The sequence below is a fragment of the Nicotiana tomentosiformis genome, chromosome 4 (assembly GCF_000390325.3).
Source record: "Nicotiana tomentosiformis chromosome 4, ASM39032v3, whole genome shotgun sequence".
NCBI lineage: Eukaryota > Viridiplantae > Streptophyta > Magnoliopsida > Solanales > Solanaceae > Nicotiana > Nicotiana tomentosiformis.
The window spans coordinates 1,205,046-1,223,062 of record NC_090815.1 but is presented as its reverse complement, the minus strand read 5'-3'; the positions used below and the strand labels follow the sequence as shown (position 1 = coordinate 1,223,062).

Sequence of the window (18,017 nt, the reverse complement as noted above, 5' to 3'; positions counted from 1 at the left end):
CACGGTTTTTGATCCCTTTTTGCAAATCTTTTTTACCACCCTATATTTTCAAGATTAATACTAAAGATTCTCCACTCCCTCGTGACAGATAAGTATTCATTTCAAAAACCTTTTTTTTTTTTTTTTTTTACCTTTAAGATTGTATGAAATTATTATAAGAGGCAGAATTTTAACTAAAAGCAGTCAAATATGAAAAAGTAAAATACTCAAAGAAGTCAAGAGATTTAACATATAGCATATATATTCACACAACACAATTCTTTTTAGATAGACAGTATAATTTTTTAGACAAAGGTGCGTCAAATTTTTTTTTTTTTTTTTTGAGAAACTGGAGATTTTATTGAAAATATACTAAAGTTATTCCATACTATTACATGTCACAGTGATGCCTTCTAAGGCATTACGATTGCCAAGTTCGGCTAACATCCTACAAGAATCGTCTACAACAAATTTTAAAGAAGAGTCTCCATCTTTGTCTGCCAACACCTTGGTCTCAACAGGAGGAGGAGGAACTGCCAGATAGACTAGATGATTCATGTTAGACTGATTGATTGCCTTCTTAGCCAGTAGGTGGGCTACTTCATTTCCTTCCCTGATGCATAATCCTTGGCTTCCCCATTCCGGACAGTAATAACCTGCAGTCGTAAATTAAGGCATCGTAAGTAGGACATCCATGCTTCAAGTATTTTAATACCTCAGTTGAGTCAATTTTCACTTCCAGTGGTGTGAGATTCATTTGCATAGCCACTTGAAGACCTTGTCTGAGTGCCAGGAATTCTGCATGCAAAGGAGAAATAACTTTAGAATAATTTTGGTAGCCAACTACCCAGTCACCTTTATAATTCCTTACTACACCTCCCATTCCACAACACAATTTGTTGACATTAAATGCAGCATCGGTATTTAACTTGTACCATCCAGCAGGTGGTTTATGCCATCGAATATGTATAAGAATTTTCTTAGTCGGATTACTTTCTCTATCAGTCATGAGCTTATATTCCACAGCATGATTAATAGCAGTGATAAAGCTCATGACATTGTTTGTGTTATTTTGATTGTTACGATTTCTGTTCATCCAAAGATTCCAGATAACAAATGGAAAGAGATCCCTTCAAGTCAAAAATTTATTAACATTAGTCGTGGGGGCTCATGTCTCTAATTGTAATAAGCCAGTGCTTATTATTAAAAATTTGGTGATCTACTGCAATTCTTAACTTGTTCTAAACATTACGTGCTGCATAACAATATAAAAATATATGATTAATAGTTTCATCGACTCCTTTACATACTGGACATACTACATCTATGTTTATTCCGAGGTAGTTTAGATAAGAACGACAAGGGAGTCTATCATGATAACATAGCCATAAAAGGAACTTAATTTTGTTCGGGGAATGAATTTTCTAAATCCATATAAAACCTTTCTCTGTATTACTAAAGCCATTGATTAGTTTGTAGCAGGAGTTGGTAGTAAACACACCACTACTGGTAATATCCCAAATTGGAGTGTCATGGGCTTTGGGATAGAGTGGATGAATAACTAGGTTGATATTGTCAATAATATTGGAGGGTAAAACAAATAAAATTTTCGAGAGGTCCCAGTCATTTTTCGTGCACAAGTCTTTAATAGTCAAATTGAGGTCTGAGATGTTTAGAGTCCTCTCTATAGTAAGGCTATGAATATTTGGGATCCATCTGGCAATTCCACATATTGAGTGTAGAATTTTTATGAGTGATCCAAAGCGTTCCCAAAGTACAATAGTACCACCCTTTGATTATGCCTCAGCCATATAAATGAAGGACTGGACTTAGGTTTATCAGATGCATAACTACTAATAAGGAGTTGAGACCACAAGGCATTGGGAGAATTAAGTAGTCTCCAAGAAAGCCCAATCAAAAGTGCTAAGTTTTTTGATTTAACCTTCTCTATTCCTAATCCACCGTTGGCTTTATTAGTGGTAATAGTACTCCAGTTTAGAAGATGAATCTTTTTCTTTTGTTCTATTATACCCCAAATAAAATTTCTTTGAATTTTGTCAATTTCTTTCAATATTTTTTGGGGGTAATAAAGTAAATTGTATCACATGATTAGGGATATAGGCTAGGGTAGAGGATGTTAATGTAGTCCTACCAGCTATATTCATGCAACTTATTTTCCAGTTGGAAAGCCTTGAACGCATATTATCAAGGATAAAATAAAAATCAGAAGGCTTTGGAGAGGTTTTCGGGATTGGAAAACTTATATATTTCCCAAAGTTGTCACTAATCTTGATACCTAAGTAACTAGAAATATCCTTCTTGTTGTCATAATTTATCACAGAAAAGGTTAAGGCTTTTGAGGATTGATTCACTAGATTTTCTGTTAACCTTGGCCATGAGAGTAAGGTCATATGCGAAGAAAAGATGCGAAAAATAGGGGCATCTATAATTGACCTTAATAGGATCCCAATTCCTAATATCTAATTAGTGGCTTATATATCTAGACAGCATCTCCATACAAAGGACAAAAATGTAGGGAGACATTGGATCGCCTTGTCTTATATCACGCGTAGGATGAAAATACCTAGTTCTAGAGCCATTCACTAAGATGAATATATTACTGGTAGTAATACAAGTCATGATCAACTTACTAATCTTTGGGGGAAAGTGAAAAAAATAGAAGAGTGCGGTAGATAAAAGACCATTCGAGATCTATCAAATGCCTTCTCTAAATCTATTTTAAGAATCATATTTGCTACCTTGCCCTTATAATTCTTAAATCTAGAAATGATCTCCTGGATGATTATCGCATTGTCACTAGCCCTCCTATTTTTAATAAAACTATTCTGGTATGGACTAATGAGCTTATCAACGTGTGGCTTAATTCTATTAGCAATAATTTTGGTAATAATTTTATAAACAGTGTTACACAAGGTGATAGGACGAAAAAATTTCAAATTGTTTGCATTAGGAATTTTAGGAATTAAACAAAGGTATGAGTTATTTACGAATGAAGGGATATTTTGGGTATTGAAATCTTGGTGGGAAAGATCCATAACAGAAGGTCCAACTATTTTTCAGTATTTTTGAAAGAAAAATAGGTGTAATCCATCAGGCTCTCGTGCTTTAAAAGGCTTAAAAGAGAAAAGAGCAGATGTTACTTCAATATTCGTTAAAGGATTGTCTAAGGCAGATAAATCTATATTATCAAAGCTTTTTGAACTAGTGAGAATATGTTTCCAATTAGAGTGAATATAGGAGGTGGTAAATATATTCTCAAAATATTGTAAGGTGTGGGACATGATAGTAGCATGGTCATCAATCCATTCACCTTGGTCATTCTTAAAGTGAGTAATATTGTTCCTCCTTTTTCTATTTGTAGCAGTGATCTGAAAGAACTTAGTATTTGCATCACTATCATTTAACCAAGAGACTCTAGCCCTAAGTTTTCAGTAATCTTCTTCAAGTTTGAGGATGTTGTTATACTCTAGTTTCAAGGAATCTTCTAAATCTTGAAGAAACTTGCTGGTAGCATAATTCCTAGAGTTCTGAATATCACTTAGTCTGGCTAAAAGCCTTTTCTTCCTACGAAAGAGGTCTCCAAAAGTAGAACCTTTCCATGCTTTAACTCTATTCATGAAAGAACAAGCAGCAGTTTTAAAGTCATTATCCTTCCAGTTTGAAGTGACTATATTGATGAAGTCAGGATGGGTGCACCAAATAGTTTTCAGCCTAAATGGTTTAGCACTACTATTATTGATAGAGTTAATCTTAATCAACAAGGGATTATGGTCAGAATAGGTCTTAGGAAGGTGTGTAACCGAGGCGTGTGGAAAGCTAGAAATCTACTCCTCATTAGAAAAGACTCTATCAAGTCTTTCGGCCATAATTAAACCCTTTCGCCTCTTCCTATTGTTAGACCAAGTAAATTTACAACCCTTAAAACCAAGATCGATAAGATTGCAATTATTAATATACTGACAGATTTTTCAGGTTCTGTTTAAATTAATAGGCCGGCCTCCTAATTTTTCACTAGGCATAACAACATCATTAAAATCGCCACCAACAAGCCATGGACTATTATAACCGTTATGGATAGATCGTAAATTATCCCAAAGAGTATCTCGGTCTAGTTTGTTGGTACTAGCATAAATTGTACTAAATAACCAGAATTTATGATAAGGAAATACCTCTACCATAACATGGATCTCCTGCTTTCTTTTGATAAAGTTATTGTTCCATAGAATAACCATACCACCAGATTGTCCCTCCTCTGGAACCTCTATTAATTCGGTAAAAGTGAATACATTTAGTAATGGGGTATGAATTTTCATCCTAGTTTTTAGTAAAGCTACCAAGCACGGTTTATGGGTGGTAATCAATTCCCTAAAATTTCTCTTAAAGTAATCATTGTTCGATCTGCGAACATTCCATACTACAAAGCTAGTTGGTCGATTCATCATCACAGGATGGTGTTGGTTTTCTCTCCTCTCCTCCCCAAAAGGTGAAGAAAGGCTTGTCCTCGGGGAAGGAACTAGTATCACTGCTTGCTTTCCTACCGTTTGGTCTTATCGTGGCCTTACTATCATGAAGCACATGTACAGTGCAGTCGGACAACTGAAGATGTGCTTCTTGTTTTGCCTCTCCTTGAAGAGCTGTACTATGACTTCGTTGGGGCTTGAAAATTCTACCCTCAATTCCCTGATTGGTAGTGATATCCCTTCTCCTCTCTCTACTACTTTTTCTCTTTGTTCTGGAGCATTGTGAGAGGGATTGGCATCCGTTGGTGCATGATTCTTTTAGTCTTGGTTTCTTTGTTGCCTCAGAACTTGTATGAGTTAGTGTCTCATCCGTAGGAAAATTAGTATTATCGGCATTACACAGAGTATTGGAATTTATAATGTAGGGATCACTTGAGGAAGTGGGCATTGTAGAAAGGGAAAGAGGCAAATCAATTGTTATATAGCCTAATTGCACGCCCTTCTCCACTTGTACATCTTCATTAGCCAGTTGGCTATTTAGAAACTCCGCTGAGGACAAGTGATCTTGGTTATTAGTGTCAGTAGCGTCTTGGCAAAATTATTAGAAGGATTGAAGCTTTGAGAAATTAAATCAATTTGAATTTAACAACGGGTTTTTTACTGCTAATTCTAGCTTGATCATAGTTAAACAATAGTCTAACTTCAAGAATTTTGCACAAATACTGCTCTAGTACTCCACCCCAATTATAATAAATCTATTTAGAGAGGTCAATCTAGTAGTTAAAAATCAAAATTCGAATCACAATATAACGAGTAAATTACTGTCAAAATTTTTAAAAAAAATACTATCTCAAAATTATATGAAACGAGATCTTTATAAAGATAGAAACATTCCATAAGTCTTTCGTGGGTATTCCATATCTGTAATAAAATTAGTGGAAATGGAATGTATTAGAGTAAGTAAAAAAAAAAAAGAATTCTTTTCTTTTTCTCCTTTTGCCTTTAAATGAGAAATCTAGAAGGCTATTCACATTGCGAGATACAAAGAGAATGGAATCATTAGAGCGTTATAAATATTCAATCTAATGAGTTGAAATGGACAAAATTCTAAGTGTAAAATGATACTAGTCAACTTTATGGTGAGTCTTTTTATTATAGTTAAAACTCTTACTATTTTGAAAAGTTGTAACTTTTTGTCCGTTAAAAATCAATCAGAAAATACTTCGATTTAGATGAAAGTATTGGTTGTGCTTAGATGAAAATGCTTATATAAGAACTTTTATTTTTCGAAGGAGGATATTCAAGTCTGCTTTGATTTTGAAATTGTTCAACTTAACCATCGCAAAGCATTTTTTAATATAATTATTTTTTTTTTAACGAATGATTTTCTATATTAACGCATAAAAGGTCTCAAAGATTCAACGACAAAGGGTCAAATATACCATTATACTTTCGAAAATGGTCTAAAAATACCCTTCATTACACTATAGAGTTATCTATACTCCTCCCGTCATACTTTGGAATAAAAATACCCTTATTTTGGATGGAGTGCCACATGGTAGCACCAGATGAAAACGACCTATTTTTTTTTTTTACCCAATCTGTTTTAAAAAACTCACCACCCAACCCAATTTTCACCCAAGGCTAAATTTAGCATCTTTTGATCTAAAATATTTTTTTTGTAAAAACTGGAAAAAAAAATAATTTTACAAAATATTTTCATTTTTTTAAAAAACTAATGCACCCGTAGTCCACTGCTTTAGGAAAGTCTTTTTTTTTAGTTTTTACAACAAAAAAAAAATCAGTTTTATCAGTTTTTTTAAAGCATAAATTTTGTAAAAACTAGATTTATTTTTTTGTAAAAACTGAAAAAAAAAAAAGAATTTTCAAAATATATATTTTTTCAGTTTTTTAAAGCATTATTTTTTTGTAAAAACTGGAAAAAAAAAAATTGCAAAAATATTTTTATTTTTTAAAAACTAATGCATATGTAGTCCACTGCTTTAGGAGAGTCTTTTTGTTTTCAATTTTTACAAAAAGATATTTTTTCAGTTTTTATAAAAATAATGCTTTAAAAAAACTGAAAAAACTTAAAAATATATATTTTACCAATTCTTTTTTTTTCTTCAGTTTTTACAAAAAAGAATTCCATTTTTTACAATATATATGCTTTAAAAAAAATTGAAAAAATTGATTTTCTTTTTTTATAAAAACTGAAAAAAAACAAAAAAAAAAAGAATTTCCTAAAGCAGTGGATTACAGGTGTATTAGTTTTTAAAAAAACGAAAATATTTTGTGTTTTTTTTTTCAGTTTTTACAAAAAATAATGCTTTAAAAAAAACTAAAAATTATTTTCTAAAGCATTTTTTTTCAGTTTTTACAAAAATAATGCTTTAGATCAAAAGATGTTAAATTTAGCCTTGGGTGAAAATTGGTTCGGGTGGTGAGTTTTTTAAAACGGATCGGGTAAAAAAAAATAGGTCATTTTCATGTGATGCTGTCACGCGACACTGCATCCAAAATAAGGGTATTTTTGTTCCAAAGTATGACGGGAGGGATATAGATAACCCAATTATAGTACGAGGGGTATTCTTAGACCGTTTTCGAAAATACATGGATATATTTGGCCCTTTGCCGAAGATTCAAAGGATGCACCGGCATCATTTACAACCTAACTACGAAAAGCATAAACCAAAGTGATCCTCCGTATTAGTGAAATAGAGAACTTAGCTAAAACTGTGCGCTAATACATTTCAAGATCTAGACATATATACAATATTGACATTTTCAAAGGAGCTTATCATATCCTTTGGGGTTGCCCAATTAGTTTGGAGGGTGTCATCCATATGGATGATCTGGGATCGAATCCCCCCTCAATGCCTTCTGGGTTGAGTCTCTCACACAGTGCTTGTCTAGTGTAGTTTACATCCCATGTGTGATTTGCAAGCTATTACACAGGGGGAGGTTTACCCAGTGCTCACCCGAATGGCAGAGGTTGTAGCAGTGGCTGCGGGTTTTCTCTTTTGCAAGCTATTACACAGGGGAGGTTTACTCAGTGCTCACCCGAAGGGCAGAGGCTGTGACAGAGATTGTAACGGCAGTTGCGGATTTTCCCTCTTACCAAAAAAAAAAAAAAAAAAGGAGTTTATCATCTTCCAGATATCTTCACAAGTCTGTCTTTATCTCCCATGAGACTACCACTTTTTTCGTATCATATCCACCATTTTCTTTTTTGCATATGATAAGATATGCACCTTTGACCATCCATTCTCTATAGCTTTTCCCAACGTTTCACGAATTGCTAGTGCTTCAACGGTGATGACCTTCTCAACAAGTTTAATTGGAGGTGCTAAAGGCTTGAAGCAGATAAGCGTAGTTATCTATTGCTGTCACTCCAATGCGTGCCATCTTCTTTTCTAATTGTAACCCACCATCTACAAAAAGAACAATACCATCTTGTTTCATAGTAATATTTTTATCATTAGTACAATTAGTGTATAGGGTAAAATATATTCATATTAAATGATCGCATGATAACGCGATATGTGGAGCCGAAGACAGAAGACAACCAGATCCGAACGCAACGATCTCTCTTGTTACCGAAGGGAATGATATTCATAAAGGAGAATTAAATACCTGCCACCCGGTAATATTTAATAAAACATATTCCATAGTATTAAGTATACTGTCAGTTACAGAGAATATGGCATTCACTGCCTACCGTTACACATTCTTCAATGGCCCTCATAATTGTCATTTAAAAGGGACTTGATCCTAGGACCTTGTTTCCTAGGTGCAACTATAAATAGTGAGCTCTACAACTAATGTAAATGACACGAATTTTCTAACAAACATATATTATACTCTGTTAAAAGCTCAATAATATTTTATCTTCTTGCTTATTAATACTGTCACTATTGCCTCCGGAAGCTCTGCTCCTTGAACCAAGATTTCTGTTGTTTTATCTCGATTTCAATACTAAGTCCTATATTCTTGTTTAATTAATTTATTATTTTAGTATCAAATCGATTCTTTTGTCTGTAAATCACATATAAATTCAACTGTACCATTTTACGGGTAAATATTTGGCACCCACCGTGGGGTTTAGACAGTTGTGTAATTGAGTTGATCCTTGCATATATTACTAACCTGTTTGATTCTTTGTTCTTAGAAAAAATCATAAAAAATGGTAGATAACGATGTCAATATCACACACAACATTGAGGCCCAGGGAAATCAGTCTCAGCACGAAGATTCAATCAGTGATACCCGAAACGAGAAGGATGAGGCCACGTCGGTTTATGGCGGGCAATATCCATGACATGTTCGAGAGGCAACTCCTGATGCTGCTGAAGACGAGCACATCATTAAAACAGTAAGGATCATGAGGGAGCAACAAAAGGCCATTATGGACTACCTCTCACGACAAGATCAGGTCATGACAGAATTGAGGCAGGCGTTGCCGGGTGCTTCTAATAACGCGAATGGACGAAGGACAGTTCCTCCCGGTGCTCCCGCAAATCAAACAACGCAAAGGGTCAACAACAACACCCCGAGGGGTGAAGTCAGCTTTGAAAGGGCGGGGAGAACGGTAACAGATCTGGTCACAACAATGAGAATGATCCCTTTAAAACTGAACTAATGCGGTTTATGAGGGAAATAAATGCCCGAACGGATCAGATTCCGGGCGCACCACCAATATTGAAAAGACCAAACAAAAAGAAGTACACCCAATTGCCATTTAAATCGAGCGCATCACTAGAATTGATCCCGAAGCGGTTTAAAATGCCAGATGTACCGAAGTATGATGGGACTTCAGATACTCAAGAAAACATCACAACCAACACAATGGCGGTGAAAGAGAACGATCTAGCTCCACATGAGATTGAGTCAGTCTTGTTGAAGTAATTCGGGGAGACCCTCAAAAAGGGGGCCCTGACATGGTATTTACTATTGCCCGAGCACTCCATATATTCTTTCGAGATGCTCGCCGATTCTTACATCAAGGCCCATGTCGAGCCACAAAGGTACAAGCTCAAAAGGCTAAAATATTCAGGATTGCACAAGGAGAGTCTGAATTACAGCGGGAGTTCATGAATAGATTCCAAAAAGAAAGGATGTTGCTTCAGGTCGTACCAGACGAATAAGCAACAGAACCATTTACTAAAGGGCTGAATCCAAGAAGTTCTGATGCTTCCCGAAAACTGAAAGAAAGTCAGTTCGAATAAAAGATAAGAATTGAAGATGATCAGCTCGGTTTTCCGGCATCAACCAAAGGTCGGGACCGGGAAAAGAATAAGGAGAAATCAAAGGATGATTTCGACATATATCAACGGTCTTCAAGGGGTCGGTTTTTGCCCTATGAAATGGCCGAAGGACGCGGCAGATGTTTCCAGTCAGCGGATAGATTCGCTACCGATAAGAGATCTTATCTCAGCCGGAATAATAGGTCATTGCAGGATAAGGAAATATCAGGTTCTCGAGATTCCTCCTACCCCAAGCTTTCCGAATACAGCTTCAACGTCAGCGTGGTGGAGCTAGGGTCGGCTATGAGGAACATTAAAGAAGCACGGTTCCCAAAACCAATGAGATCTGATCCCAATTAGAGGGATCCTAATTTGTGGTGTGAATACCATGTGACCAATGGTCACCGGACTAGGGACTGCTGGCATTTGCGCGATGAGGTAGTGACATTGCTGAAAAATGTCCATCTCCTAGAATTTTTAAGTGATCGGGCCAAAAACAATTGCGGCCACAATCGCAATAATGCAGAACCTTCAAAAGAAGGAGAATACCCTCTATGTTTGACGATCAACATGATATTTTGGTGGAACGAGATTAATGATATAACATTTTCGGCAGCAGAAAAGATGAAGGTATCAGTAACCCACAGTAAGAGACTTCGAGAAGTCACTGAGGATGGCATAACTTTCATGGAGGAAGACGCAGATGGACTCCTGCTACCGTATAACGATGCCTTGGTAATCTCTTTAAATGTCTTAGATTTTAAAATTAAATGTGTTTTGGTGAACCCAGGAAGTTCGGCCAATATTATCCAGTGGAGAGGGATGGAACTAGCCAAGCTGACCGGAAGTATCATTCCAACCACAAAACTCCTCGCTGGGTTCAATCTGGCAAGCGTGACAACCCGAGGAGAGATCCTGCTGCCTATAAATGCCGAAGGGGTGATGAAGCCGACCCTTTTCGAGGTAGTAGATAGTGATATGGGCTACAATATTATCATGGAGAGACCATGGCTGCACGAGATAAATGTTGCGCTGTCAACATATTATCAATTGCTAAAGTTCCTGACTCCCAAAGAAATTAAACAAATAAGAGGAGACCAACCGGCGGCAAGGGAGATGAACGCAATCTCAGTTTCCAGTAGCAAAGAGAAGGAGTATGCAACATACCAATTACAGGAACCAGCGCCTGCTCGCGAGCCGAGTGAAGTCAAACATGCAGAGGAGGAGTCGGAATCCTACCAGGTACCACGATATTTTCAGGTACCAGAAGAAACGGACGCAACAAAATCCACGGCGTAAGAACTTAAGCAAGTCACGCTGTTCAAAAAGTTCTTGGAGAGGAAGTTCCACTTGGGGACAAGACTGAACCCCGAGCTCAGGTCTGACTTTACCGACTTTCTTAAATTTAATGTTGACTATTTTGCATGGTCGTATGCGGATATGACAAGTATTATGCCAGAAGTGGTCATGCACAAACTAAGACTGGATCCCAATATCCCTCCGGTAAGACAAAAAAAAGGTCCTATTGCGGAAGTCAAAAACAAATTTGTCAAAGGAAAGGTAACTTGTTCGCTTGATATCGGTTCAATCCGGGAGGTAAAGTATCATGACTGTCTAGATAACATAGTAGTAGTTCCAAAAAAATAATAATAAATTTCGCATGTGCGTAGACTATAATGATTTTAATAATGCGTGCTGATAAGTAGGGATTTTGACCATTTATTTACTTTCTTTTACTTGCATTTTAGCTCAAAAATGCTTAAAGGTATTCCTGAAAATTAATGAAATATACTTTCGTACAGGAACATTGGGAAACGAGCCAAAGAGGTCAAAACCAACTCATAAAGGAGTCAAAAGTGGACAAAGAACAAAACAAGACAAAAGGCCCACTGTGCGGACGTACAATGCTGTATGCGGCTGCAAAACAAAGAAATAGCCATGTCAGCTTTTCTTTAGAGTATGCGGACCGCACAAATATTGTGCGACCACAGAAGAGGAGATTCAGAGAGCTGGTTTTGGGCAAGTTGAAGGAGTGCGGACCGCACCGTAATTGTGTGGCCACAAAATGACAAGTACGGACGCACTCAATATTATGCGGCCCGCATAAGTCAATGGTCAGAGAGATGAGATTTCAAGTTCAAGAAGAAATGTGAACCGCACCATTTTTTTGCGGCCGCACTCATTTTTATGTGGTCCGTAGAAGTCTTACACAACCAGAGCTTAAGATCAAAGAGTGCGGACCGCACTATAATTGTGCCGCCGCAGAAGCAAGAGTGCGGCCGCTCTCACAAATGTGCGGTCCGCGGTAGTTGAAGGAGTACGGCCACAATCCAGAATTGTGCGGCCGCAGAACTGGAACCTGTCAAGCCAAGTCTCGTTATACGGACCGCACACATAATTATGCGGCCGCACAACCTCCGTAGGAGTATTTTTGTCAGATATTTTTAGCTTAGTATAAATAGAACTTTTTGTCATTTTTAGGGTAAATTTTGTCTGGGTAGAGCACCTGAGCCGTTTTCCTTTACTGTTTTGAGTAATATTGTACTAGATTAGCTTCTAAATATTAGATTTTATTTCCTTAATCAATTATTATGCATTCTATCTTAATTTCTTCTTGTATTTCTTTATTTTTCATGAGTAGCTAAATTTCTAGTTAGGGTTGTGGCCCAACATTAGTGTGGGTACTTAATGGATGTTTGATTTAGGACTTGTTTGTGATTGGGTTAGTGATATTTAGCCTAGTTCTTGCTTGAATTCAAGAATTAATGGTTGCAAACATTGATTCATGCCAAATTGACTTAGTCTGTACTTGAGAAAGAGAGACTAAGTCTAGGAAAACTTGGCTAACAAGAAATTGGGGTGAACTCAAGAAATTGATAGCCCCAATTAAAGGGTTGAATCTAGAGATAGTAAAACCCGACTTGAGCAGTTATCACTTGTTTTGTGCAATACCCATTTGGACTTGAGAAAGTCAAATTGGGCAAAATCACTCAAACTATCGAGAGGTATAGAGTGGGTAATTGTGTGTAATTCCTATATTACAGCCCTGACCAATAAGGCTTGTCCTAGAGTTCTCAACCTATTAGGTAACCACCTAGGTGAAAGTCATGACCCTAGATCTTTTATCATTTAGAAAACAACCAAAATCAAAAATATTGTCTTCTAGTTTTATAATTGCAGTCAAAAGTTTAAAGTAGAAGTAGAAACAACAAACAAGAATGTGGAAGTGTAATCTAAGGCATATTGTACAATTACACTAAATATATACCTAATCCCAATTCTAACTCCCTGAGGATTCGACCCCGACTTGCGTTGGGTTTTATTATTGCTTCGACCGCCTCACTACCTATATTTGTGGTGTGAGTTTGGGCGACATCACGTGCCCAAAAGACTCATTCCCGTTCCCAAACATTGATCAAATGATTGATGCAACGGCAGGGCACGAGTTAATGAGTTTCCTCGATGCTTACTCTGGGTACAACCAAATCAAGATAAATCGGGCGGATCAGGAAAAAACTTTGTTCATAAGGAACTTTGGAACATATTGTTATAATGTGATACCTTTTGGGATAAAGAACGTCGGGGCCACTTCTCAGCGGTCGTAAAAAAAATGTTCGAGAAATAAATAGGGAAAGCCATGGAAGTTTACATAGATGATACGTTGGTTAAGTCTTTGAATGCAAGTGATCATCTTAAACACTTGCAGGAAACCTTTGACATCGTAAGAAAGCACAACATGAAGCTTAACCCCGAGAAGTATGCATTCGGGTGCAGCTCCGGTAAGTTCCTGGGATTCCTAGTGTCGCAAAGGAGGATCGAGGTTAACCCCGACAAAATTAAATCCATCGAAGACATCCCGGATCAGTTACCAAGCATGAAAGGGGTTCAAAGGTTGACAAGGATACTGGCCGTTTTGAGCAGATTCATTTCCCGGTCTTTGGAGAAATGCCATCATCTCTTTTCACTTCTCAAAAAGAAGAACAACTTCGAATGGACTCCGGAATGTCAGCAGGCTTAGATATATTTGAAAATGTATTTGTCAAGTCCTCCATTACTATCAAAACCGGAGGAAGGCGAATAGTTGATGATCTACTTAGTGGTCACGGAGGTAGCGGTAAGTGTCATCTTAGTCAGTGAGGACAAAGGTACGCAATCTCCTATTTATTATGTTAGTATAATATTAATAGGAGTGGAAACTTGCTACCCATATATGGAAAAATTGGCCTTAGCTCTCGTAGTTGCTGATCGAAAGCTTAGGCCTAATTTCCAATGTCATCCGATAGCCGTGGTGACCACTTTTCCTCTGCAGAATATTCTTCATAAACCTGAACTTTCAGGTATGTTGGCCAAGTGGGCAATCGAAATGAGTGAATTTGACATAGAATATAAATCAATAACTGCGATTAAGTCACAAGTTTTAGCTGACTTTGTGGCCAACTTCAGTCCGGTACTGTTTCCTTTGGCTATCAAAGAAGCAGTGATGATGTTAGAATCAACATCAGGAGTTTGGACCTTGTTCACAGACGGAGCTTCCAATGTAAAGGGGTCCGGGCTCGACATAGTGTTAATCACGCCCTTGGGAGAAACCCTAAGGCAAGACATAAGAACTCTTCCTCTGACTAACAATGAAGAATAGTATGAAGCTTCTATTGCATGACTTGAGCTGGCCTGGGACTAGACTCTGAGGTCATAGAAATAAAATATGACTCCCAGTTGGTAGTAAATCAGGTATACGGGATCTTCAAAGCCAAAGAGGAATGCATGCAACAATATGTAGTGAAAGTCCAGGTTCTGCTCGCTCGGCTCAAGGAATGGTCAATTACGCACATCCTGAGGGAAGATAATGCGGAAGCAGATGCACTAGCTAATCTTGGATCGTCCACATAAATGAAGGAATCGGACTCCGATATGGTCGTACAGCTTATGTATTTGGTATTGAACACAGATAGATATTATGAGGTAAACGCAACTAATTTAGTATGGGACTGGAGCAATGAGATCATTGACTATCTCAAGCACGGAAAATTTCCTGAAGATCCCAAGGCATCTCGGGTGCTGCACACTAAAGCAATTAGATACAACTTCAAGGGAGGACAATTTTATAGAAGAACTTTCCAAGGCTCGTTGGCCTGATGTTTGGGAGCCTCCGAAGCTAACTATGTTATGCGAGAAGTCCACGAAGAGATATGCATAAATCATGTAGGCGCAGATTCCATAGTGTTAAAATTAATTAGGGAAGGATACTACTGGCCCCGGATGGAGCAAGATGCCAAGGCTTATGTTCAAAAAAGTGATATATGTCAATGCGACGCACCGTTCGTACATCAACTGGCAGATCCACTACGCTCAGTTTTGTCACCATGGTCATTCATAAAGTGGGGGATGGATATAGTCGGTCGCTGCCACCGGTCCCCGGTAAGGTAAGATATCTTTTGATTTGAACTGACTATTTTTCTAAGTGTATTAAAGCAGGTCCTTATCAGAAGATCGGCGAATACGAAATGGTAGATTTCTTGGGGGAGAATATAATTTGCAGATTCAGGATACCAAAAGAGATAGCCTGCAATAACGGGCCATAATTTATAGGCGCAAAGGTCACAAAATTCCTTGAAGACTTAAAAATCAAAAGGATCACATCGTTACCCTATCACCCGAGCGTAAACGATTAACCAGAATCAACAAACAAGGTGATTATACAAAATCTCAAAAAGAGATTAGAAGCAGCCAAAGGCAAATAGCTCGAAGAGCTACCAGGAGTACTATGGGTGTTCGAATAACGGCCAAATCAAGCCTGGGGGAGACTATTTTTGCTCTTGTGTACGGAGAAGAAGCCCTGATCACGGTGGAAGTAGGAGAACCTACCCTGAGATATTTTTGGGTGGATGAAGAAACAAATAATGAAGCAATGTTAGTCAAATTAGAGTTGCTCGACAAACGCAAGGACTTGGCGTATATAAGGATGGCAGCCCAAAAGCAAAGAATGGAAAGATATTGCAATCGAAGAGCCAACCTCCGTTATTTCATAGTAGGAGACTTGGTTTTAAGGAAGGTAACTCAGAACACCCGGGAGCTCAACGCAGGAAAGCTAGGTCCAACATGGGAAGGCCTCTACCGGGTTTCATCTATCACTGGGAAAGGATCATACAAATTGGAAAATCAAGACGGAGTAAAGTTGCCGAGCAACTGGAATGTGCACACCTCAAAAGATACTATTGCTGATGAGCTTCGCCTATACTGAAAGTATGTGATGTACTTTTTTTCTCTCGTCCAGTTTTTGTCCCTATTGGGTTTTTTTAGCAAGGTTTCTAATGAGGCAGCAACGAAAAGCATACTACAGAAGAAGCTTCGTCAGCATAAATAAGACCTTTAAATGACAAGGCATGCAGGCGACGAGCCATTGCAGAGCAGTTAGATAGTCTTTTGCTCGGTAGCAAAATTCCTACCGAGAAATAAAGTTTGTTATCGGACAAAGATTACCAGACCATTCACAAGTGCAAGACACCGGGGGATTGTTAGATAATCTTTAGCTTGATAGCAAAAGTTCCTAAGGGGAAGTAAAGTTTGCTATCGAACTGAAGATTATCTAATCATTCACTAGTGGAATCTTCAAAGGTGCAAAACTTCCAGTGTTCAAATTCGCATTCTTCGCATTCGAACACTGGGGGGGAATGATATGATAATACGGCAACAATAACTACCACATCGACCAGGAACACAAAACACGGAAATAAAGTTGTATCATCGAGACCGGGGACTGCTTGGCCAGCCCCGTAGAAACAAGTTGTACAAGTTAGCCACAAGTAATGGCAATTTCTTTTCCGCATAATGAATGCTTATGTACTTTTGAAAATGGAAAGAATAAAGTAAAATCCTTTTATTTTTATCTTGTTTCTTGTCCTATCGATGAATTAGTTTTATCATTTGAAAGTTAAACAAGTATTTCAAATGCTAGTGCCGTAATGAATAGGAGACGTCCTCTTCAAGAGCACCGTAAACATAAGAGGGCCCTCTCTTATGAAACCATCATGTTAAATGGTTGATTTTGGAAGAACCTATGCCTGGAATCAAAATACTATCGGGGAAAAATACACCCGAAGCCTCGCATATCTCGGCGCGGAAAATTTGCGAGAATACTTAAACAAAAGTAACGCAAAAAAAAAAACAATTTGCACAATACTTGAACGAAAAAGTACTTTTATATATAACAAACGTGCGAAGAAGCACGAGTACAAAAGTATAGAAAAGAAAGCAAAAGCTACGCTATGGAATCTCCAGAACCCGAAGAAAGAGAAGCATCTGCACCCCTAGGAGAAGTGGGTGGATCCGCCGCCGGCTCAACATCTTGGCCTTCACCATCTTGACCTTTAGAATCATCACCTTCCGGTTCTTTTTTAGTTCCCGAGAACTCGGAACCGGAACCAGAAGAGTCGGTAGCATCAGGCCGGACCGGAAGGCCCCTTCGGGAAGTTGACTCTAGCTCACGGGCCTTAGCAATTTCGGCATCAAAGTCAATGACGCCCGCTTTGGCCTCTTCTAAGGTTTTTCTCCTCATGATATACATAGAATATGTTTTTTCAACAATGATTGAAGCCGCTCGGCGCTGAAGTTCTTCTTTAAGACGGTCAACCTCGGTTGAAAAGTTATCTTGCTCGAATCTAATGGCTCGGAGGCTGACATCAAGGTCACGGATAGTGGAGCTGAAAACTTTATTGTGTTCTATGACCTTCTTATGCCTCTCTTCCAACCGGGCATACTTCTCCTCAGTAGCAGTAACTTCTTTAATTTTGGAGTTTAAGGCTGCCTCCAAATTATTCAATCTTTCAGCAGAGGCAGCCTCACGGTCGGATGCAGCAAGAACGACATTATGGACTTCAACCCATTTGGCCCTAGCCTCTTCGTACCCTTAACAGGGTAGCTTCTTGGCCAAGGGTCACTACCTCTTGCTCGCTTTATTGCAATTGATCCTCCAATTCAACGGCCTCAGCGGCTCATGCTACCAGTTCTGAAATGCGAGCAACGATTTGGTCTCGCTCGGCCAACTGTTGATCTCGATCGGAGGTGAGTTCCTCCTTATCAAGAATCAACCTTTGAAGGCCCTCAAAAGCAAGGAAGTTAGCCTGTAAAACAGAAATACAAACTAAAACCCTTGTCGTAACAGAGATAGAAAAAACAATAGAGGAAACAAAGTTTGTACCGCTACTGCATTGTGCATGTCATTTTTTAACAAACACTCTCCCGAGAGAGATTGTATTTTATTCCTATCTTTTTCTAAAGCTAAAGGCTTCAGATAATTAGCAAGTTCCACCGATCG

At 38.1% G+C, this 18,017-nt stretch overlaps 2 protein-coding genes across 2 annotated transcripts; both read left to right on the top strand.

Moving 5' to 3' along the window:
* Positions 1 to 10,276: 10,276 nt before the first annotated feature.
* LOC138909158 (uncharacterized) lies at positions 10,277 to 11,005 on the top strand. The gene has a single exon (XM_070200341.1). It carries the CDS (start codon positions 10,277 to 10,279, stop codon positions 11,003 to 11,005), a length of 729 nt encoding a protein of 242 aa, XP_070056442.1.
* A 4,462-nt stretch (positions 11,006 to 15,467) lies between these two features.
* On the top strand, positions 15,468 to 15,944 carry LOC138909157 (uncharacterized). Its single transcript, XM_070200340.1, has one exon. The coding sequence runs from the start codon at positions 15,468 to 15,470 to the stop codon at positions 15,942 to 15,944; it is 477 nt and encodes a 158-aa protein (XP_070056441.1).
* Positions 15,945 to 18,017: the final 2,073 nt, after the last annotated feature.

Excerpts from the sequence above, each read along its gene's own strand:
- LOC138909158 (XM_070200341.1), top strand. The coding sequence starts at position 10,277 with ATGATATTTTGGTGGAACGAGATTAATGATATAACATTTTCGGCAGCA.
- LOC138909157 (XM_070200340.1), top strand. The coding sequence starts at position 15,468 with ATGGGTGTTCGAATAACGGCCAAATCAAGCCTGGGGGAGACTATTTTT.